Source organism: Lichenostomus cassidix, chromosome 12 (assembly GCF_008360975.1).
Source record: "Lichenostomus cassidix isolate B80296 chromosome 12, HeHo_3.0, whole genome shotgun sequence".
Taxonomy (NCBI): domain Eukaryota; kingdom Metazoa; phylum Chordata; class Aves; order Passeriformes; family Meliphagidae; genus Lichenostomus; species Lichenostomus cassidix.
This window is the reverse complement of record NC_139493.1, coordinates 14813148-14837451: the sequence shown is the minus strand read 5'-3', so window position 1 is coordinate 14837451 and position 24304 is coordinate 14813148. Positions and strand designations below refer to the sequence as shown.

Below are 24304 nucleotides of genomic sequence, written 5' to 3'. Positions count from 1 at the left end.
CGTGCAACGGATGTTGATGAAAGAGTGGTAAGGCCTGGAGTCAGTACTGAATCACTCTCTAAGTGGGGTTTGTGTTTTTCCCTTGAGTAGCAAACTGTTTTCTCTCTGACTTTGTCATCTGCTTTGGAGATAATATTGTCAAGGTTGGAATTCTTTTTCAGTGTGTTCTAAGCTCTGCACTATAGATAAAATTCAGTGAAACCACTTCATGCTTTCAGGTGAAAAATATGCTGGCTTTTAAATGAAATACTGTAGATAAAGGACTCATTAGTCAGTATTAAGTTGTTCGCCCACAAGCACATGATGAGGATTTTATTTCTGTCTGTGCCATAAGCTTGCTAAAAATGCATAAACATAAAAGGTCCGAAATACCTATCAGGGCTGGGATACTCATTGTTTCCAGGAGGTTATTAAAGACTTAGCTAGATTTAGTCAGGATTAGCTCTTGGATAATGCATATGATACCAAGAGGATATCCGTAGACTTTACAGTGGTAGGTTTCAAGTTAATATGATTTGGGTTATTGTTAGAAAAAGAAATAGAGGCACAATTTAAAATGGAACATTGTCAAATAAAAGCTAAATACCGTGATATTTTGATCATTCTGGTGTTCTTGTTTAGGGAAAAAAATAATAGAGATGGAGTTTTAATTAACATAGATCTGCAATGTCTGGCTGTGTTGTAAACAGTTTTGTGTGTCTTAAAACTATTTTTACTCTACACAGGTTTTTAGATACTTCCAAGCAAGCCATAGGGATGTTGTTCATCCACTTTGCAAATGTCTATTTATCAGACCTTACAGAAGAAGACCCTTGTTCACTGTGAGTGTTTAATTTTGGAATAATTGATCTTTATGGAAGTTCTGTAGCTGAGTTTTATGGTGTATGTGGACAGAGCTAAGAAACCAGTTTTCATGGTAAAAATCAGTCACTTAAAAAAACCTGTGGTTTAAGCTTACTTGATCAAGGATCAGGATTCTTTAAATTCATGGCTGGCAGGATTCTGGACTGTGTGTAGATACTTTGAACCAAGGGCAAAGCCTTTCTACTTGTCCCTTTCCAGTGAATGAATGAGGTCTTGGGATGCACATCGCAGTTCAAGTCTGTTTACCAAAGGCAGTGCTGGGACCTAAGGAAATTAATATCCAGTTGTGTTCACTGTAGTAAAGCAAGGCTCTAATATAAAGTCAAGTTGCTTTGAGGATTATTTAGCAAAAATCATTTGTGTTTGTATTTGTTTCTGAAACCTACATTGCCTGCCACAGTATTATTTTCATTTTCTTAAAAATGGGAAATCGTGCTCGGTAGCCAGGCAGTTGGTACAGAAATTAATTCTGCAATGTCACGCTTGGAGCAGTGTGACTAAATAGATAAGCATTTCTCTGTAGTGTATTAAACCTGAAGATTTTATGACTAAGACCCCGACAGGCTCTTTACAGGAGCTCCTGAAGCAAATGGTAATTGTTTGGGTTTGTTCTTGATAAGGCTCATGCTCAAAGTAGCTTACACATTGCTGGTAATGGGAGCTGTGAAATTACTTTTAAAAGCCCAGTAATTTGCCTTTTAGAACCAATCCAGTTCCTTTCAATGGCATTTGCTCACTTCTTGTTCTTTGGTAAACAAAGGAGACACACAGCTCAAGGAATATGCTTGTATTGCTGCACAAGCCTGTTTTATATCCCTTACTCCTCCTTGGTTTCTTTTGTGCTCCTACATGGTATAAATGTGCAAGGAGAACACTGCTTTTCTCTTCCCACCACAAAGCATTTTGTTAGGCAAAATGTATTTTATTTTAGCACATTAACTGTAAAGTTTGAGTTATCATTATGGCAGTTTCAATAATACCAGGCATCACTGTAGGATTTTCCTTTAAATCTTACAGATTTAAGAATTTCCTGATAGGTTTAAAAGCTGGCAGGTGCAAATTACCTTCATTCCACTTTTATAACTCAGAGTGTATATTCAAGTAAGGTAACAAAAGCATTTCAAGATTGTCAGTGTTTAAAGCTAAAGCACAATAGTGTATTACAGTATTTTAAAATAAAAAGTAATTTTATGCTGTGTTTTCAAAATAAAGGGTTTACTGACGTGCATTCTCTTCTGCAGTCTACATATTTTTATTTTCAAATCCCACTTTAATGTAAGTGTAGCATGACACAAAACAAGTTAGAGAGTGGGGTTATTCAGTGTTCTCAGGATAACAGAAATTACAGTGTGGAACTGTATAATTTCTCAGGCAAAGGGTGCAGGTTCTTGATAGCAGAAAAAATAACATTTTTTTTCCTAAAAAGCATTAACCAAAGCCTATCTTAGGAAAAATATTTCTTATGTTTGAAAGAGGGTCTGAACTTCCCTGGCAGCAGCACAGCAGGTTGTGTTTGTGGCAGATATCCGTGGGCAGGTTAAGAACAGACATCCCAGGGTGAGCACGAGGGGTGAGCCCGATGTGCTTGGGAATCTCGGGCATCCTTGGCCTTGCCTGAGCCCTCACTGGCTGGAGATAGGTGCTGCACCTCTGTTTTCCCTGCTCCTGCCGCTGCCTTCCTGCCGCGGGCTTACAGCAGCCTCTTGTGGCCTCAGCGTGACTCGTGCAGCCTTGCAATTGCCGAGGTTCCTCTGCGAACACTGAGCCTTGATTTTAGTGTTTGGCTAATGCAAAGTTAACTAAAACTCAGTTTCGGTGGACAATTATTAGAAAATAACTATTTTTAGAAAGTTTTTGGATCTTTAAGGACAGAAAAAAAAATTGAAACTGCTAAAACTATTTAAATTTTAGGTTCCCTGTGTAATTGCAGAACTGGGTAAATCATTGCTCTCAATACTCTAGATCCTTAAAATATTTACAGATCTTTTATCAATCATGGTGTTAAACTATCCTGAGCCTGTAAAAAAATGGACCCTGAGTCCTTGTTTTCTTTTCTGTTTTTCCGTTCAGGTACCTTATCAACTTCTTGCTGGATGCCACATTAGGAATGCTGCTGATCTACATCGGGATCCGTGCAGTCAGCAGCATTGTGGAATGGCAGCAGTGGGAGTCCCTTCGCTTTGGGGAATATGGTAAATGTTTCTCTTCTGGCACTGAAATGATTCTCAGGGTAGAATCTCAGAGTATTTCAGCAAGTGGTATACTCATCCTAAAATCATTTTACGATCATTTTGATATTGGACGTGTCATGATGGTTCTTTTAAGTTCTTATCTGAGCTTACACTTTCTGTCTTAGAAGCTTCAGCAAGTCTCTAAGCATTTACTGAGTTTGGAACAACTGCTTGAATATTTATTTTTTTAAGGAGTGATTCAACAAATTATGATGTTGGCTAATCTCATGGAAAAAATACCAGCGTGATAAATTTACTCTGAAACATTTCTAAAAAAATGATTGCTGGAAGGTCATTTCCTACTAAAGCTTTCACTGAACCACGTGCCATTGTCTGAAGAAACAGACCAAGAGTTCTGCCAATCCTCTTTAAAGCAAATAGCCACATCCCTTCAGTGAAGGGAATGGCAAGATGGCCTGTGCTGCTCCTCAAGTGATGATCACTCTAGCCTGTGCATGTAGGGCCTGCATCCTTGGTGTGAAATGTGTGTCTTTGGTACAGCTGAGGGACAGACTGAAATCACCTTCAGGTGAAAGTGCAGAGTTTTATCTTCCGTTGCATTACACAGAAGTCCACTGATGTGCAGAAATTGAGGATTTGCAGCTGCAGTTGAGTATCACTGATACTCAACATCAACATTTAATTTTGTTCAGTTGATTATTTTCAGATGGCTGAAAATGAAGGTTTTGTATATGTGCTAAAAATCACATTTGAAGCTCCTTGAGATAGGAATGGGAGGAGATGTTGCCTTGTAAGTGAGCTGTGGCTCTTCATCAGAGAGAAAAACAAAAATCCCAATGATTTTGGGGGGAGGGGAAGTTTAATAAAGTTAAAAATGTTTGCCTAACAAATTAAGAGCTTTCACAGCAGTTTTGTAATTATTATTGGTAGGGTTTCGGTTTTGTAGATTTCTTTGGTTTTAATGATCCTGAATAGCTGACAGAACCAAGAATTAATAAAGGCCTTGGGAAATTGAATCAATTTAAAAGCTTGAGAATTTTGCAATCAAATAGCATTAATTGGTATTTGCTTTAATGTCAGAGATTTAAAGATGATGACAAGCAACTTAGGAGAAATAACTGCCTATACATTAGGGCATGCTAGATTTATATAGATTTAATGTGTGTCTTTTAGGGTACAGTTTATGGCCACTTAAGCTGTTTAAATCAGCACTGCCACCAACCTGTTTATCTGCTTTTTTCTCACATGCCACAGTCCAGTATTTCCACTCTTTTCCTTGGACTGGTGTATATCTGACTCTTCAGGGAATTGGCCAAGAGAACTAAACCATCAAAAAATTCACTAGATGTAAAAACAGTGAATAGTTCCTCCAGATAAGTCCCCAGACTTGTGTCTCTAAGGGATTAGGTAAGCACCAATGCCTAGGGAAGGGGCAAGGAAAGAGATGAGACTTCTTGCCCAGAGCCCCATTTTCTGATTGTTGGTTTGGCTGGAAGCCATTTAAAGATGTTGAGCACCTTTCAGCCCATATAAAACTGGGTCTCCATTTAGAGAAAAAAAATTGTTCTATCTATTACAGTTATGGGTAGATACTTGTAGTCATGTCAGATACTGGATTTTATTTCTTCCTAGTAACATTTGGGGGGCGGCAGTTGTGTAATCTGTTGTCCTTTCCCATTTTAATGTTCTTTTGACAGTAAGCAGTCTGTGTGAATGGGGAGATGTGGGAAGTATATTCACTCTCCTGAAGTTTCTCTCTATCCTATTGACTTTCAAACTGAACCTGGTTTTATTTTAGTTATGCGGCATTTCTGACTGCAGTGACTAAGCTCTTAAAATCAACAAATGAACCTGTGTTCTGCTGTGGAGGTGGTCTGTGACTGCTCCATTGTTTTCACTTTGAATTAGGAGATCTGAGACACCTGAACCTGTTTATTGAACGTTCTCCTCTCTCTGTGTGTGTATGTGTGTGTGTGTGTGTGTGTGTGTAAGTGATGTATGAAATTACATAAATCCTCTTTACTTAGTTGTTCTTTCTAATACGAGATCATTTTATTAGTCACTAACTTTCTTTTCTGCATCTTTATTAATGTGCTGTCCTGACCTTAGTGTGTTTCAAGCTCTTGTAGGGACTATTTTAAAGCATATTGCAAATCTGTGTTTCTATTAATCAGGTAGGAGAAGCTTCTGGTATAAAGAGAATTAGTGAGCAGATGGAAAGTTATTAGTTTTGGCTGTACAGTAAGGTTAGGCCCTCTGTAAGAAATCCCATCTAAAAGGACAAGTTGCATTGGATCATTTGCTGTCATCATCAGTTAAATGTCCCTGTTGTTTCTGAAGTGAAAACACTCATATCACCAGTTTATTTAAAATTTTTCAGTTTGACCCCAAGAACACACTTATTTTTCATAAGATTATTTAAAATAAATAGGGTAGAAGAGGGGACTAAAATGCAGTTCTGTGGGGTTGCAAGTGTGTTTAGAACTTGATATTTTGACGTTAAATGTGGATGTTTAGTATAGAATTACAGAATGGTTTGGAAGAGAACTCAAAGACCATCTTGTTCCACCCCCTGCCATGGGCAGGGACATCTTCCACTAGACCAGGTTGCTCCAGGCCCCATCCAGCCTGGCCTTGGACACTTCCTTGCTTCTCTGAGCAACCTGTGCTAGGGCTTCACCACCTTCACAGGGAAAAATTTCTTCCCAGTATCCCATGTAACCCTGTCCTCTGGCAGTGGGAAGCCATTCCCCCTTTTCCTTACTCCATGGCTTTGTCTGAAGTCCCTCTCCAGCTCTCTTGGAGCCCCTTCAGGTGCTGAAATGCTGCAATAAAGTCACCCTGGAGCCTTCTTTTCTCCACACTTCTCTATTCTCCACCCCATGGCTCACTGAGAAGTGTCAGAGTCTTGGGGCATTTTATTTGGAGCAGTAAAGTCAAGTCCTCAGCTTGGTGATCAGTGGAATTTCAGTTTGTTTGTAAGTGTGGGAAAACAAACAGGAGCCTTCCTTCCACCCCCAGACAAGTCCCTTCTTGTGACTGAGTGTTGTTTGTGTTTCTAGAGCCTAAATAATCATTTGTCTCAAGTTAGTTCTCACTGTGAGCTCATTTCCCTTCTTAGCTCTATTACTTGATCCCTGGTGATTCATTACTTGAAGCTGTCACAAAAATAGCAGTGTCCTGCTGGTTTTAAAAGCCTCTTCTTTATATGGAGGATAGTTTTTAGGCATAAATGCCTCAAGGAAGGAATGGATACCAAAATACCAGCATTTATAAATGGCGGCTGTTTGTACAGCAAAACAGCGCTGCAGCCTGATTTATGAACAAAGGACCATGATGCTCCCTTGAGGGCTTTTTTACATCAGAATTTAAATTTTTTTGGATTTGTCTTCATATCTTTGGTTTTGTATTTTCAGATTCATTATATCAGCAGTTGGATTTTAATAGAAGTGCAGAATCAGTTAATATATTTGAGTGTGTAAAGAGGAGAAAAGCAGCCATGATCTGTTCTGAAAAGAATGTTCCCTGTGTTCTCCTTCCCTTCTTCTCTTGAGCTACTTTAGCTGCTGTGAGTAGAAAACAGGTGATAAATCCCTCCTGGTGATTATAAACTCCATTGGCAATGGAATCGTGCTGTGGTCCCTTTGCTTGGCTTTGCCTCTCCATGGCAGAGCTCACAAACTGTATTTGATACATCTTTTCCCTCCAGCTCTTCATTTGCCACTTGCAGAGCCACTTACTTATAGCCATATGGGGTAGATAGCATTGACTTCAAAACTATTTAAAATCTGGTTTGGAGTAGTCGGTGAGTTGGCACTTTCTTAAGAAAAATTTTCAGGATCTGAAGAAGAGAAGGGAGTTACAGAATAGAGGACTAACAGGTATTTGGTTCAAGATCTGTCTCTAAACATACTTCTACAAAGCAGCTGATGGCAGTGGCAGACACTAATAGCCTAGTTGTGCATTGCCCAGCATTTTCCAAAAGTGCTGCTCCAGTTGTCACTGCAGAAGATTCAAAAATTTTCAGTTTCATTCTTTATATGCTTTTCTTGCAGCAGCAAGTTTTCCATTAATTTGCCAGATTATTCTGTGTATGATTGGTATGAAATCAGAATTCAAGAGATGACTGTAAGAGACTTGAGAAATTAAATTAGAGCTTTATGACTTCAACATTAACTTTTAAAGTTCTAATTTGAGTTTGTGTACTGAACCGCTGAATGTACAAATGTCCCAAATATTCTTTGGAACACCTTCTGGGTGTGGTGACGTTACTAACTTGAATTTCATGACTTATAAAATCCTAGAAAAAATTGGTTAGAAAGGATCTCCACAGGTCATATAATCCAACCTGTTGCTCAAAGCAGGATTAACTTCAAATATGACTTGGGTTGTTCAGGGCATGGTCCAGTCAGTTTTTAATTTATCCATGGTTTGAGATTTAAGAACCCTTTTATCTGAACAGCCTACTCCAGTAGTTTTAACCACTCTCATTGTCAAAGCTTTTTTCCTTCATATCAGAATTCTATCTTCCCAGCTTTTCTTCAAGGATACTATTGAGACTGTCAAAAGACTTGGTAAATTCAAAGTAGGCATCATCCCTGTTGTCCCCAGTTGTATTTATAGCTGAGAGATGATTTTGTAGATGCAGTAGGGCACAAAAAATCCTCAAGTAGAATTTAATATACACAACTTCTAATTTCAGTCAGGTACCAAAAAAACCCAAAGAAACCAGCACCACTCCTCACAAAAACATCATGGAACAAAGCATTCACTGGTGAGAGTGCACAGCACTCTTAATATAGAGTTTCACAATTTCTGGATATACAAAATCCCCTGAGAGTTGCAGTAGATGCAAAATTGTTTTCACTGTCTTTGTTTTTAGGAATTAAATAAAGATTGGAACAGAGCTTAGAATAAACTGTTAGTTTCAATAGTAAGGCTGTAGCTAAAGCTAGATTATTTCTTAATATTTGCTAATTAGTGAGAAAAAGTAGAGAATGCTAATAAAAATGTGGAGCATAGAAATTATTTGCTAAAATTTAATTCTCAAATCTAATTCAGGCTTTGTATCTTAAGAAGAATCACAGTTGCTCGACGTTGGCTTACTGATATTTTCCCTCTCAAATTTCTATTTGTTTTTTTACAAGAGAAGCTTTAACTGCAGTATATAATTGTAAAACTTGTGCATTTTAATTGTTTTCCTGTGGAACTATTGAGTGTTGATCAGTAGCTCATCCTATAAAACTTGGTTAGGAAGTATTTGTTGTTTTGGACTCCAGTCTGATTTATCAGTGTCTCTGTGTAGCATTTCAGCAGCAAACATTAAGTCTCAGACTATTACCAAGTATTCATACTGAAAGCCTTTCAGAAGTGTTCCAGAAAAGGAAGCAGCAACTGTCCATTATGCATTACAAACACATAAAGGCATCTGATTTTCCATTGCCCATTATTCATCCCCAGGCTAAGAGTTTTTAGCTGCCTTTGAAGAGATTGCTGAGGCTGCTGCAAAGACTAAAGATCTGTCACCCCCTCCAGAGCTTGCTTTTGTTTTCCAGTGAAGTGCAGCTTCAAGCTCACCTGCAAAGTTTGTTAGGCTTACCAGTCCTCTTTTTTCCCTTTTGCTTTCTTCTTTTTTTTTCTTCCTGCTTTTTTTCAAAGAGTCTAATAGTGTACATAAGTTTTCCTGTTCAAATATTTGTGGTCTTCTTTCTGTGCTGGCAGATGACTTCATGCACTCAGGTTCTCATTCTGCCCTCGGGGTGCAGCAGAATTTCAAACCCTTTTGCACTGGAACTAAAATAGGATCCTAATTTTTTGTTCAGTTAGATTTTTCATAGCAACTCTTGCACCTGTTGCTTCAATTGGTTACTTTGGTAACTAACTTTGTAGAGAGGAAAAATATGTTTAAGATAGCTCAGGGACAAGAGCTGAAATCATAGTTCTACGTAGACTGCAGGGAAATGTGTTTTTCCCCAGCCGTGTTTCCCTCAAATTTTCCCTTTTAAGAGACTTCATGTGTCATGATAGAGGGTTAAAATTAACAATATGATGAGAAACACAATGCAACTTTACCTGTCTTGCTTTCATCAGATTATATGCAACAGTGTGAGCATATCACAGGTACTGCTGAATGGGATAAAGTCCTGTTAGATTCAGTTTTTAACTGATTCATTTTGAAAGCTGGGGTGGGGCTGAGGGAGGGGAAGAAGCAGCAGTCAAGGAATCAGAGAAGACACTTCTAGAGGATTTAGCTGCCCTGCTGCCTCTTCTAACCCTGTTTTTTAAAGATGTTTACTATAAAATAAAATCAAACCTATGCATATATTGAATCTTTCTTCTTTCTTGCAGGTGACCCCCTGCAGTGCAGTGCTTGGATGGGCCAATGTGCTCTGTACATAATGATTATGACATTTGAAAAAACCATCATCATCATAGTGCTGCTTATACCTCAGTGGAAAGAGGTTTGTGTTTTTATAGCATTTTACAGTCAAGTGAATTTTAGGTGGAAGCTGTAAAATCTTCCAGTAGTGTTTACTGGTTTGGCTCAAGCATCATAATTGTCTACAGTCATTGCCAATTAACTCTGTGGTGGTCGTATGTTCTTTTAGTTTAATTGGGATACTGCTAATGAGGCCTTTATCCATTGTCAGGAATATCATACTGTATTGTGAGCGTCTTTTGTAAACTGAGATATCTAAAATTTTGTTCTATCTCCTTGTCTAAAGTGCCCTTGAACCTACTAAATGGTTCTTTCTTTTCTTATTTCTTGCCTATAGCTATTTTGTATTCTTGTAGTATTTTAAAGAATTTTCTTTGCCTGACCTTTTTGATAGACCTTAACTGTAGACTTCTAGAAATTTGCAGTGGATTAGTGAATCCTTTGATGCTGACTGGATAAATCTTTATTTTGATGGACTCTGTGCAACCAGATATTCAAAGTGGTGGTGTTACAGCCCATTAAAACCAGTTAGCTCTGTTGTATGCTCTGGACTGCTTTAGGAGCTCCCTTCTCCTTACTATTTTGTACAACTCTGCTCTGTTTAAATTTCTTAAAGATGGAATCTACAACATGTTTCTTGGAAGCAGCTCTAAAATGTTCAAGATTATTCTAATGCAGCTTCTCAGACTTCTGTAAACAGAAATGACAGAGATAAGTTTCTTGTCAGCCCCACTTACTTATCTGTGGTAATTTATAAGCTGTCCTAAATACATTGCTTTTCTCAAAGCTGCCCTTTTTTGGTTCACCTGCGTTATTTCTGTCACATTAGCTCATACATGAACTGCTTAACCCAGTTGTGTGCACATGCTGCCATGAGCTGAACTTGATCCTTTTCTTTTCACAGGTGGCTTTATTGAATCCCATAGAGAACCCCCAGCTGGAGCTGGCAATCGTCATGCTGATAGTTCCCTTCTTTGTTAACGTTAGTACAACTCACTTCCATGAGATGTCTACTTGGATATCTTTCTGCCATGTGTTCATTAATTAACATTAGTCCTTTAAACACAGTATATCTTGGTGCTTAAGTTAATTTAAGGGCTATTAAAGAATGAGCAAAATGTCTGGATATGTAGACTTTGCAAAGCTAAAATCCATACAGAGCTAAAGAACTAGGCTCAGGAGAGGGGCAGAAATACCTCATAGACCTCTTTGGCCTGATGATTTCACTAGATTGATTGTAATACTGAGATACTGACATAGAGTTTATGGAATTACAGTGAAATTTACTTCAGGAAGCAGTTGGTCTAAGGACAGACATCCTGTGAAGTATCCTGTGTCTGACCATAGCTAACAGGGCTGGCCTATGGTGGAGCAGAGGAAAAGGGCAAGTGTGCAGTCATCTTTCCCAAAGTATACTCTTTCAGCAATCTGGGATTTAGGGAATAGAGCCAGACATAGTGGACGTCCTTGCATGTAATAACTGCTGGTAAAGCATTGCTACATGAAGAGTTAATATATGATCACTGTGAGTAGTCACTACTTTTCTTATTTTCTTCTCTTCCACAAAGGAATAAAGTAGCTGGGTTCTGGAACATTCCTGCAAGGTGTAACAAGCCATGTAACGCTTTGCCTATACAAAATTCAGCTTTTGGCCAATTCAGAATTATTGCCAAGTTCATTTGGGCTGTATTGGGATCTTTCTTCTACTTTGATGAGAGCTGAACTGTCATTTTCCCTTTCTCTTTAACAGGCGTTAATGTTCTGGGTAGTAGATAATTTTCTTATGAAGAAAGGGAAGACAAAAGCTAAACTTGAAGAAAAGGAAGCAGGACAAGATTCAAGAAATGGAAGTAAAGTCCGATACAGGAGGGCAGCATCACATGAGGAGTCAGAGTCAGAAGTATGTAGAGTTAATTACTGCAATTAATGCAATATCAATCCAGTTCATCCCTCCTGCCATTGATCTCATTGTAACAGTCAGCTTAGGTTTGATTTCTGAGCATGTATGTCTAAATCTATGTTTTCTGAGCAGTAGTTCCAGCATTTGCAGTTGAGAACCACTTAAAGAAAATGTCATTGTTGCACCACTCTGGCAGTTAATTTCCTTCCAGTTGGGCAGGAAGACACAATAATATATGTAAATATCACAGGTGAGCTGTGTTGCAAGTGCTTCTGAAAAAAACCTCTCAGGGAATACAAAACTAATAGACAATTCTAATTCAAAGAGAGGTTAATAGCTTAAAGTGAGAGGGAGCTGGTGAGGGCAGCTGGCCTGATTTTCAAGAATTATTTACATACTTGCCTTAGCGTGATGTTATTCTAAATTACATTAAGTGAATGGTTTTTAGTTCAGCCAAAGGATGGGTGGTTCCTTTGAAGGTAAGTTGGTTTAGCTTTAGTAAATTAATCTAATTTTTCTGTGTGATAAACAGTGCTATCTGTGTGGGGTTTGCTAGGTAATGTGACTGCCTTGTTACCAGTGTGGATCAGGAACTTAAATATTCTCTCAAGCTGCCCTCACTATTCTGGAAGTGCAGGAATCACTCTTTGGGTTCAGAATCAGTGGCTGTAGTGAGATTAATGTGCATCCATCCTTCTTCAAAATTTACTGGAGGTTCCTGATAGGATGTGTGATGGTGTTTGTTAGTGCTGGCAATAAATCCTAATGTGTTCTGTAAGCTCTTTCCTCACCAAATAATGCTTTGCAAGCATTAAAAAAAGTAAAAGTTTAAAAGTAGAAAGAAGGAGTGTGACTAATCCATGTGCTCAGAAGCTGTCATTTGGTTTTAGATCCTTATTTCAGCAGATGATGAGATGGAGGAGTCAGACACCGAGGAGGACCTGCGCAGACTGACCAACTTGAAGCCCATCAAGAAGAAGAAACATCGCTTTGGTCTGCCTGTATGACACATTCCTTGGCCTGTGAACTTGCAGGTTTCATGGCAAAACTTGTGTCAGTGGGGTTCAATGTTGCAATTGCATCTCCCTTTTCGTACAAACTGACTTAGAAGCAAGGTCTACCAACAGAAGACAAAGCAGTTGGAAGACTTCCAGCTCAGTTGCACTACAAACACACTGACCAATTATGCAAGAATGTCTCCTCATCATGTGTGAAAAACGAGTCACTAAGGAGATTCGTGTGGGAGGTGTCAGAGAAGATCAGAGAGAACAGATACAGAATCTTTCACTTTCGGTTACTGATGGGACTGTGTACGAGGTTCTCAAAAAGGCATCAGAGTTGACTAAGTTAAAGGAGTGTGTTTTATTACTAAAACTGGCTTTTGCAGCATAATTCCTAGAGCAGAATAGTTTATGGTTACAAGCTGTAACTTAACGTTATTTTTTTAAGTACAAATGTTTACTTGCTACTGGGTACCTATGGAACTAATAGGTGGAACAAAGATTTTTTTCCAAGTCTTCTCAAATCTATTTGACTATTTTATATTTAAGTTATATTTTCATACAGTTGTATTTAAAGATTCTCTTTGTCAGAGAAAAGGGTGCAGTTCCCTTTTTTGTGCAGAACAGGTCAAAAGATTTGTAGTGAAAATCTTATTTATCATGTGTCCTGATTTAAGACAAAGGGATTGCAAAGGGAAAAGCTCTCTGTCACTGCTGAAGTCACCAAATATCACTAAAAAATGCAGTCCTATGTGTGCTCTTGACCATGTAATTTGAAAATACCTTTTTCAGTAGGAGGTGGTGATTGCATATTTGACAAATGTGCACCTTAGTGTATAACAAAAATCCATTGTGATAAGTTATTTGTGAAATTAGTATCTATGGATGACTAATTATTTCTGTTTCTGCAAGTCTCTTGTGAATACCTCTCAAATGACCCAAAAGAGATGGAACATTTCTGATACTTTTCCTATTATAAGGCCTGCGGTACAGGACTGTGATCTGATTGAAGCAGTTGTGCTACAATATTGCAAGTATAATTCTGTCCCTTATTTCTTTTTTGGAAAAACCATCTTCTACTTAATGTGCTTAACAGCAACAACAAAAAACATTTCTCCTATTTCATTTCCATAAAGTCTAATTATCCTTCAATAGTAAAAGAACAACCCCAAGGGGTACAGTGCAGTTGCTACCACAGCATTTCTGTGATTTTCAGTGTCTCTCCTGATAATTGACAACACGTGGTGATCTGAAACCTAGCAGACATGTTTTCAGTGACATCCTTTTGCTTTGCATATTTTCTAAATGATTGTTTCTGACAGCTTTCCTTGCTTAGTTAAACCTTGTGCAGGACAAGGCGATGTGTCAAAGAGGTGATAACAGACCTTAAATGCAAATCTGTTGTAGTATCTGGACACCAGAAAAAATTCTAAGCCTTAAACCAGTTTCATTGGAAAACTGCTCAGAACTTTTTAAGATTTTTTACATTTTTTTATAGATTTACTAGGTCTTAATGTGATTTATTATCCAGACCACTTAACTGGGCCTTAGTAAATACTGAACTGTGTGCTCCCGTGCTTACTTTCACTATTCCAGCATCCCTTTTCCCGGTGGCTGCTGAGGGGACATGATGCTCTGACACCTCAAGGTGTCCTGTCAGCTCAAAGGGACATTTTACAAACCTGAGGTTTTAGTTGAGCCACTGACCTTTGTTACTGTGCACTGAAACGTAAGAACTGCAATAAGCTACAGTACTAGTGTTTCCTTTAGACTAAATCTAGAAACTAATGACAGTGGAAGCTTACCTGAGTTCTTTTGACATGGGGGGTGGGGGTGGGGAAATGTCCCTAATCAGTGTTGCCTCTGTTTTGGGGGGTTTGGGGTTTTTTATTGATTGTGTGACTCGTATCTTCTCGTGACAGTTTACCACTGAGCAGGCGCAGATCTCCAAAAGCACAGTACTTCAAGGAATTCATCAACAGAATAGTCTCACACAACTCACTTTTCCAAAGGGATCTAAGAGCTAGGACTGGCTCTTGTCACAAACGTTTGCATTTATTTTTTTAGCATAGAATTTGTTCTGTTTCATGTAGTGAACTAAAGCTGCTGACCATGTGCTACGTCCCAGTGCACAGCCATGGCTGTCCTTGCCAGCTGAGATAACTGAGCAGCGCACACAAATTTAACTATATGAGCTTGCATCTTATCTTCCTTTTCCCTTCTCCGGTTACTTCAATTATCAAAATGATTCTAGTCTCATGTTTAGTCTGTGAAGCGTCAGTATAAAATGATGGCCTTAATCATGTAAAAATATTTGTTTTGAGCAGACCTCAAGCTTATTGACCAAGTACAAAACAGTATAAAGCACTATGGAGCAGTTTCTTGAAGGTGGTTATAGCAAAGGTTCTGAATGCATATTTTTTTCTTGTCTTAAATGCTTAAATGTCAATTGATGTGAGGTCCAGATATGCCTAGCAAGATGATGTAGTAAAGCACTATGAGCCAAAGATGCAGAAGTATTTTAAATACCAGAGTAGTAACAGGCAGAGCAATCTCCAGAGGGGACAAAAATTACTTTCTCTACCAAGACAATTTTATTCGGAATTTTAGCTAAATAACAAAATCTGGTTGTTTTTTCTATACTTTTTGTTATCGTTGTGAAAGAGATGGAGAATATAAAATTGGAGGTTTCCTCTCTGTAAGGTAAAAATTTGAATTCTTGCAGTACTTACAAGTAGGACAAGTGCTTTTGTCTGACAGGCTTGCATGTGTGAGAAGGAAGTGTGTGCCTGGTGCTTCACTATGTCTTACCATTGGTTGAAATGTACTGGCAGTACAGTCTGAAATAGACTTTTCATAAAGAGTTGATCCAGTAGTGATACTGCAACATCACGTTTGCGTTATCCTCAAATCGTCATTCAGATTTCTGCCTGGCAAATATACTTTAGGACAACTCATAGCCAAGGTTTAATTCAGGCTGTGCTTAGAAAATTGGTTTCTGTTTAATGAAAACAAACCATGTAGTATATGCCAAAGTAAGAGAAAGGGATTGTTACTTAAAGAAGAGATACAGAAACATTGGTGGAGATGGAATTTACCATGAATGGTCAACCTAAATGTATTAACTGTTCCTAGTATCTGACCTGTGACACATCTGCATAAACTTAAAACACTGGTGTTGTCCAATATGTGATTTCCAAGTTCTGGCTTCGATATGTTCAGGTCCCCTTGTCTTACTTTAAGTAGGTGAATGCTGTATGTTAATGTTGCTAACTGAAATGTACTATAGCTTTTCTTCAGGGAAAACTCAGAAACTGAGTTGCAAATTAGAGCAATGCAAAGTGATCCCCTCCGGCAGGTGTCTGCTCCGATTCCTGCCGTGCCTGGGGAGGGGGGCCTGGGCTCTCCCGCTCTGCTCAGAGCTGAGCATCACAAGGAATCTCTGCCACTGTGCTTGACTAACCCATGTTTGCAACTTTGCTGTGCTTTTTACAGGAGAAACCAGTAGTGAAAGCAAATAAATTCAGCCACATCAAGTCAGAGTACATCTACAGCATAGGCGTGCAAACTTTTTTAGGTGAAGTTTCCAGTTCAATTACTGAAAATGACTACTATGGTTTTACAAAGTAAAACTGCAGTATCTTTAAAAAAGGGACTCTTTTGTAGGTGTTTTTGTCTTGCGTGGGTATCCGTCTCAAACTGAATGTGGGGTTTGTTTGTAAGTAAATTCAGAGTATAGCCAATGTGAGCAAAACCAATAGCTGTATTCTGCTGCCCTCTGTTTGGACCATATTGTTTAATCAGTGGTGTTACCTTAAACTTTTAAGGGTATCTGATGTAATTATGTTGTATAATGGTTTACAATAAAGTTTGACTTATTACAGATTTGTACACTTGTTTTATACTTCTTGAGTTTCAAAGTGCCTGTGTTTTGGTGTTTATGGTGTGTTCTTGTGGGAAACAGGTTTTGCTACTTGAGTTTAACTTCAGATCTAATTGTGTGCACTCTGATGTTGATTTCAAGTTCAGTGTATTCATTTACCTTAATGGCAAATCCAATTTGATCGGGAAGAGCCACTATTTTTAAGCTACAAATTTTGTTTACAAGTTTAAGAATCCTTGCAGGCTCCTCTCAGATCCATTCCTGAAGAGGATTTTTTCCAAGGCTGGACCTACACAGTATCAACCCAATCCTGCCTCTGTAGCCCCTCTGTAACATTTGCCTATTCTTTTTATATTTTCCACCTACCACATCCAAGTAGCACCATACCCACTGCATCCTTAGGAATTCAGAGTATAATCTTCACTCTACCAAGTGTCAGTCCCCTGAGGAATTGTTAGCACTTTCATGGAGGAGAAATCAAATCTTCCCTCAGATCTGGAGACCACAGTGGCAGCCATGTGTACATTGACTAAATTCTCTATGGCCATTGCCATATTTTAGTTGGAACCATTCCTCAGCAAAGGAGTTTTCCACAACTCCTATTGCAGTGGATTATTAAAATTTTTGGTTTTAATAACCACTACTGGATAAATGAGCCTATCTTGTTTCATTGTAATTTATGTTCCATTTACCAGATCTCAGGACCTCAACCAGGTGAATAGAATTTCTACTCTAAAATGTAAGTAATTAGATTTATGCTGGGTTCTTTTTAATGAAAAATAGCCCATAATCTGTGCAAGGAAAGGAATGGAGCAGCAGTGCCTGCTGTTGAGTGCTGGTTTAGGCAACATGTAATTGAAGAGAACAGAACTGTTCAGGCTTTGGGGATGTTTTAGAAATCTCAGGATATGCTCCCTACCTCTGTAAGCACTTCAGCTGCCCCAAATGGCAAGCAAGGTTTGATTTTGTTTGTGTAATGATTTTGTTTGTATAGATGAAATTGCTATGAAAGCACAACTCTTGTTGCTTTTGAGTGAGGAATATGCAGTACCAATTAACTGAAGCAATTTTGAAAGCTGAAGGGAAAATAATAGTTCAGTGTCTTGAATTCTAAATATTTGCTTTAAATGTGCAGAATGTTATTTTCATGTCATAATAAATAGTTGGAATATTGACGCTTGTGGGACTGTAGAGAAGCATCTTAGTAGAGAAGTGTTACTTTGTGCAATAGGAAAAAAATCTGTTTTTTTCTAAAGTCAATGCTTTATTCTTCTGTTTTGTTGGCCTACTAAGGGCACTGCTGCTCTGCAGTAATGCTTCCTCTGGTTACTAAGCCATGGGTTTAAAATAGAAAATCAACCTAGGGAATGGCTAAGGACATAACATCCGAACTGCTTCTTAGCCTACAAATAATTCCCCCAATAAAGGAGAAGATCTCAGGCCTGGAAAAAGTTCAGCTTAAAGGCAGATTGGGCACTGAGAGGCCTGGAGGGTAGTTCACAGCCGACAGATCCCACAGTCCTGCTCGTTCAGCGCTCGAGCTGTGGTTTGATGTTGTGTTTTCATACTGAAAAACAAATTTTTTGTGACCTCTCATGCTTCTCTGTTGTCTAAAAGCACAGGCAGAGCTCGGGGAAAGGCCAGGGCAGATTTCTACCACTACAGCTGTTGATCTCTCTAGTGGAAAGTGTTTGGAGGTCTACCATGGCTGCCCTTCTCACATTAACCCACCTGGCTGGAGTCTTGGTTCATTGTAGGTGTTTAGTTGTTGAGTGCAGTTACAGAAAGATTTTTTTGCATGATGCAAAGATTTCACGTAAAAAAAAAACAAAGGGAAAACAATCTCCCACCCAACCCTCTCCCAGTAATGAAAAATAGAATTCATGCTCAGAGGTGGCAGGGTTTTACTTAACTAAAATTTGTTTAGAGAAGATAAGTTAAAAGTTTTGGGAAAGGTTTTACTGCTGTCATCAAGTGCAGTGGGGACCACAGAGTTTATCCATGTCTGAGTAAGCTGTTCCTACACAGATGCAGGTGAAATGGTTAAACTTGCTAATAGTGCTGGAAGTGGAAAGTGATTTTACTCTCAGTTGTGTAAGAGCTGGCATTGGAGCATGATCAGTGACAGAGCTGTAAGGGTAAAACCATACCCTACTTTATTAACTCTCTCTCCAAAAGACACAAAATACTCTTCTGTTAAAGATCCCTGTGCAGAAGTGATTCAGAGCACAGTTATGCTTTGGACATTAGGTTTGTATCATATTTAGAGAACACATATTTTGTTATGCTGCGAAACAAATGTCCACTCTTTTTTTCCCCCCTCCCTCCCCCAAGAGGACTCAGAGCCAATTTTGTGTCCATAACAAAATTTTGCCTTTTAAAGTTATAAATAGAGCCCCAGCAGACCCCCCAGGAAGGGTTTTTGTAGGGACCAGGCTTCCCCGTGTCCTGCTGCCACAGCTGTCTGCTCCCATCAGCCCAGCCCAGTGAATGCTGCATGTCCGAGTCATCGCCAGGGATAAACCTTTCGACAACAACAGCCTCCCTCAACCTGAATCAGCCCAGGCGCTGCTTTGGGAAGATGACCCAGCTAATGACTTCACTGAGATGCTCTATATAAGTCCAGGAAAACAACAGGCGCTTGCAGAGCTCACGGGCTGGATTTAATCAAATCCGGGGACAACCAGGGAGGGATTTCAGCGAGGGAGCGCCGCAGTTATGTCACAGGTACGGGGACATCTGTGCTCTGCCTGCCCTTGGAGCAGCGCCTGGCAAACCTGTTGCTGGTTTGGATGCTTTGTTGGAAAAGCTTATTAGTGAGTTCCTCTCAATAACCAATGAATTCGGCTTTTCTGCTCTGTAACTTATATGATTACACTGTAGTATTTAAATGCTCTGTTTATATATTCAAACAAGTGCATTCTTAAAGGGGGTTATTCGGTGAAGAAGGAAAGCAGTTGCCCCTCCACATGGGTAATAAATTTGGCTTTTAAATGTTCTGATTTACCGTAAATATTTTTATTTGCGTAGAAAGGGAAAAATCATTCCCCCTGCTCTGCTTTGGAATGTTTCACAAAAGGAGGGATTTCTGCATTTCCAACACACTTTCTCAAACAGTGATTTTGAAATTTTGTTTTGAAAAGAGGTGAAAAGGCTGTGCTGAAATGTCACTGTGTAAAGCTTAATGTATTAACATGAGGGAAAAAAGAGTGCTCAAAATTATAACTGTTAGGATACAATATTTGAGACTGAAATTTTATATTACGCACTTTTATGTTCATTTTTTTACTAATGGTTTGTCTTGATTGCATTCCCCAATAATCAGTGTTTCAAAGTGCTCTTAAAATTAATTCAGATGAATGTTACATTGGCAACACAAGCTGCATGTGCCTGGCAGAGCTCTCCTCAGCCTGAGAGTTTTACGGGATGGGCGGGACGGAGAGTAGGAGCACCAGCAGAGTAAGAGAACACTGTTCTTCAGCTACAGAGAGCAGCTCAGTTCAACTGTTTTTCTTTTCTCCAAAGTAAAAGGGACTTAAAAACTAGTCATATGTTTTGTAAAGTAGCACTTTTTGACTTGTGACAGGAGGAGATAAAATACAGGCTGCACTCCTGTGCCGGCTGGGGATGGCTCCTGGCAAACCCTGCTCACAAATTCTGGGAGCAATTAGTGGTGGGGCTGCAACAGTGGCAGCTGCTGGCCAGGGCTCACCGTAACCTCTCTGTGCACTAGCTTTGCTCTTCAGCTGGGGGCCAACTAATCCACAGCAACTGTCCTGCTGGAAAATCCTCCTGTGATCAAAGCATGAGACGGTTTATTCTAAAATAACTGGGTGACATTCAAGAGCTCTGCTCAGCCTGGCTGTATCTTTGTGCATTTCAAGCACCACCCTGTCCCTAAGAATTCCCTTGTCCTGATGGGAGGAAACATCACAGTTACTGTCTGTTGCCAATAATGGATAAAGAACCTCTGCAGATTTCACATTTCTGTTAACAAAGCTTTTTCTCTTTCTGCATTGTTTGCCTGTGGACCGTGTCATGGGCGTGAGTAACTGTTCCCATCAGGTGCTGGTTGTCGTTACAGGAGGACAGGTGACACACTGGCTGTGGGGACATTTGGTTCACCAGCTGAGCGACCCTGTTTCCCCCTCACTGCTCTGGCTACTCATGAGTGTTTTCCCCGGAGATCTCATAAATGTTTTGTTTCCCACAACACATGCAAGTGGGATTGACAGTGAGCTATTCTGAGCATTCCCAGGAATTTACAGCAGGCAGAAAACATGCCAAAGGCTCCAGTGGAGCCAGCCCACCCCACCAAGAGCCAGCTGTGCATGCGCTGTATCTGCAAGGTCCCTGGGACTTGCTGCTCCAGCCATTTGTATGCCTTGAGGAATTTGTTTCCCTCCACAACTGTTTTTAACCTCACAGGCAGTGCCCAGAGATGCCTGAGTGGGCTCTACCACTACCAGAACCCAAATACCAAAAGTCCTGTGTGTGTAGAGATGGTCAGAGATGTTTCTTGTTGATGTTTCAGTGTCCAAATCTATTACAGTTGGAGTGTGTGGGTCTTCTGTTCTTTTTAATCATGTCCCTGTGCCTCTGCATCTTGCCACAAGGGCTGCCTAGTGAGACTTTGGAAATCTGTCCATGAAATAGTGAACAGAAAGGGGAATGCTTATGGTGTTGGCTGCTGCAGAGTGAGGTTGTGTCTGACTGTGGAGTGCTAATTTAAAGATAGGGATAGGCTGATATGAAGCAATGTTATCCCTATTTCCTTGTAGCGGGATAAACTGTAAACAGATTAGTACTTGGCTGCTGCAGTGCACCACCTGATGATGCATCTGTTTCTGTATTAGATTTCCTTCTCCTTCTTTGGGTTCCAAGTCCAGTGCTTCAGATGTGTTCAGTAGAGAGCCCTGTAGAGTGTGCAGATACTTTTGTTCCCTAAATTTAAGATTGATAACTATGGGACAAGTGTTTATTCCAAATAAAGCAACTCTGGGATCAGAATCTCTCCCGCCAGTTTCCCAGAGAAGTAGTAAGTAAACTGAGACACAAGTCCAATTTAGTAATAAAGGGATTTTTCCTTTCCAGATATTGGACAGATTGTTGAATTACCAATCAGTACTTGCAGAATGAGCAGGCAGGGCTGGAGAGAGAAAACCTAATTTATTTTTTTTTTTAATTAAGTAGTCTGTTACTCTTTCAAAGGCTGGTACAGTAAGACAATTTCAGAACAGTAAGAATAATAGATTTTGGAAATGGCAGTGAAATTGTGGTTATGCAAAGATCTGAAGTAGCTGAGTGTGTAATCTCAGAATTGAAACAGGTGAAATATTGTGTTAGTGACTCTGTATGTTGTAGCCTTGGAGTTGAAGCAGCTTTGTTCCCTGTGCTTCAAACACAAAATAGTGATGTGTGGGTCTGTTTCTTAGCCAGCCCCTGTGAAAAAGAAGCGTCCTCCAGTGAAGGAAGAAGACCTCAAAGGAGCCAGAGGAAACCTTGCCAAAAACCAGGAAATTAAATCCAAAACCTACCAAGTGATGAGGCAGTGTGGTAAGTCTCCTTGATTAGAAACAAGTGAGCAGAGTAAAACATTGACTTAATTGCCCTTTTCAAGTCACCTTGAAAGAGTCACCTCTGGAACAGCAGCCTGCCGTTCACCTGATGGACAGGTGAAGTATTTATCAAATGTGTATATATGTATTCCAGCAGCACTAGTTTTACTCCCTGGATTTGGGTGGTACTTCACTGATTGTCTCTCCTGGTTTTTTTTTCCAAGAACAAATGGGCTCTGCAGCACCTTCCATATTCAGCCGGGCTCGGACAGGCGGTGAAACAGTCTTTGAGAAACCGAAAGATGAGCCGGCCAAGAGCGTCTTTGGCTGACAGTGGAGCTGGATGTGTCTCACCCAAATGATTGTTGTAACATTTTTTCCAGATTTCTGTTGCTTACACTAAAGTCACTGTAGACTCAAGTAGCTAATTTCCACTGTAAGTCCTTAAGTAGGGAATATACTCATGTCAAAGGGTAAAACTTTCATGCTCATTTTTATTATGTGTTTTCTTTCTATGTACTGGACAATGTTTGCTATAATGGTTTAATAAAAAAAGGTTGTTGGACACAGCTTGGCACACTGTGGTGAATCCTTTCAGTTTGGGCTCAGATTAATTCTGTGGGTGCTTTGGCACTACAGGTGATGATTTTGCCTGTCAAATGCAAAGAACAAACACCCTGAAGACACAGTCTCAGTGTCTGTGTGATTTCTTCACACCATGCCCTCAGCAGGGAGGGAGCTGAGGAGGAGCTGATCAGAGGGGCAGCACAGAAACCTGGAGATTTCACCCAAATTTGTGTTGCCTACAGTGGCACTTTGGCAAGGCCCCTCAGGCTGGGGCACGGCACAGGGGGGCGGCTCTCCCCTCACGGCTCTCTCCTCACAGTTCCCCCTCATGGCTGTCCCCTCACGGTTTCCCGCTCACGGCTCTCTTCACAGTCTCCCCTCACGGCTGTCCCCTCACGGCTGTCCCCTCACGGCTGTCCCCTCACGGCTCTCCCCCCACGGCTCTCTCCTCACAATTCCCTCTCACGGCTCTCTCCTCACAGTTCCCCCTCATGGCTGTCCCCTCAAGGCTGTCCCCTCACGGTTTCTCGTTCACGGCTCTCCCCTCACGGCTCTCCCCCCACGGCTCTCTCCTCACAATTCCCTCTCACGGCTCTCCCCTCACAATTCCCTCTCACGGCTCCCTCCTCACAGTTCCCCCTCAAGGCTGTCCCCTCACGGTTTCTCGTTCACGGCTCTCCCCTCACGGCTCTCTCCTCACGGTTCCCTCACGGCTCTCCCCTCACGGTTCCCCCTCACGCTTTCCCACTCACAGCTCTCCCCTTACACCGCTCAGGGCAGCAATGCCATGATTTCCCCTCACGCAGCTCAGCTGGGAAGGCAGATGCTGGGCCCTTGGAGTCCTCCACCACCGAGGAGGTATTTCTGCCCTCTCTGCAGTGGCTTTTTCCTCATGTCCCCCTGGACTGAGTGAGAAGTGGAGTGACAGACTCAGCCACCATGTCCTGCCTGACCATGGAGATGAGAGCCCAGTGAGTCTCTTTGTACAACATAGGCCTGCTCTGAGGGGGAGCTGGGTTTTTTCAACGCTGTTTACTTCTTGATTTGCTGTATTGAGCATCAATCCAGTTTTCCTCCGAAACCTGGCATATTTCCCCTGAGCTGGATACTGAATATTTGTGCTCAAACATGAAGGAACCTCTTTGAGCACCTGCCATGCTTCCCACACACCCTGAGTCCCTACAGCATGTCTGGCAATGGGAAGGTAGGTGTCCCCTTTATTTAAGGAATTACTTGTATTTTACACAGTCTAGACCTGGGTAAGAGGTAAAAGTGATGCCAGAGTTCTCTGTGCACCATGAAATGTATCATATTTGCCCTTTGTGCTCCAAACACCAGACAGATAAAATGTGACTATGTCCACACAGATCCCAGAGAGGCTGTGGAGAGGAGCTCACATAAGGCAGCAGCAAATTCTCTGGCTTTAAGGGAAAAACTTCCTTAAAGATATTGCTGGTGCATTGCCTTGCCCTGGTTTTTTTCACTTTAAAAGATTATTATTTTCAGCCCACACCCGGCCTCCTTGCTTTGGTGGACACAATTTCTCCATGGGGCCGAGGCTCCTCACAGGTACCTTGGCATAGTGATTTTCCCAAGAAAGATCCTTCCAGAGCATGAAAAAAGTCCTGTTATAAAAAATTCCTGCCCTGATAACATTGGAGCTGCCCTTGCACTGGGTTTAACAAACCCTCCTTAATTAACCTGTGATGAGAAGTTGGCAGAAGGTTGTTCAATAAGTATAAAAATGGTGGAGAGGGACAAGTGGGGCAAAATGTCGCTTTCTTTTGTGCAATACAAGGGACTGACCTGCAGGTTTGCAGGCAGGGTACCAGGGCAGTGGGCTGCTGTATTTCAGCCCCTGCTTTGGATATGTTTGTGCCAATTTAGCAAAACATAAAAA

General features: G+C 40.5%; 2 protein-coding genes across 2 annotated transcripts in view; both read left to right on the top strand.

The window, feature by feature from the left end:
• STIMATE (STIM activating enhancer) overlaps window positions 1-16281 on the top strand; it is a 32874-nt gene extending 16593 nt beyond the window's left edge. Inside the window, exons 3-8 of the mRNA XM_085072873.1 lie at window positions 726-821; window positions 2935-3056; window positions 9405-9517; window positions 10400-10477; window positions 11246-11395; window positions 12286-16281. Coding sequence (XP_084928999.1) covers window positions 726-821; window positions 2935-3056; window positions 9405-9517; window positions 10400-10477; window positions 11246-11395; window positions 12286-12402 — 676 coding nt within the window. The 3' untranslated portion in view covers window positions 12403-16281. The remainder of the gene's footprint in view (window positions 1-725; window positions 822-2934; window positions 3057-9404; window positions 9518-10399; window positions 10478-11245; window positions 11396-12285) is intronic.
• Window positions 16282-18795: 2514 nt separating this feature from the next.
• Window positions 18796-22406, top strand: MUSTN1 (musculoskeletal, embryonic nuclear protein 1). Its single transcript, XM_085072874.1, has 3 exons — window positions 18796-19006; window positions 21715-21835; window positions 22062-22406. The coding sequence occupies exons 1-3, from the start codon at window positions 18998-19000 to the stop codon at window positions 22166-22168; spliced, it is 237 nt and encodes a 78-aa protein (XP_084929000.1). The 5' UTR covers window positions 18796-18997; the 3' UTR covers window positions 22169-22406.
• The last annotated feature ends 1898 nt before the right edge of the window (window positions 22407-24304 follow it).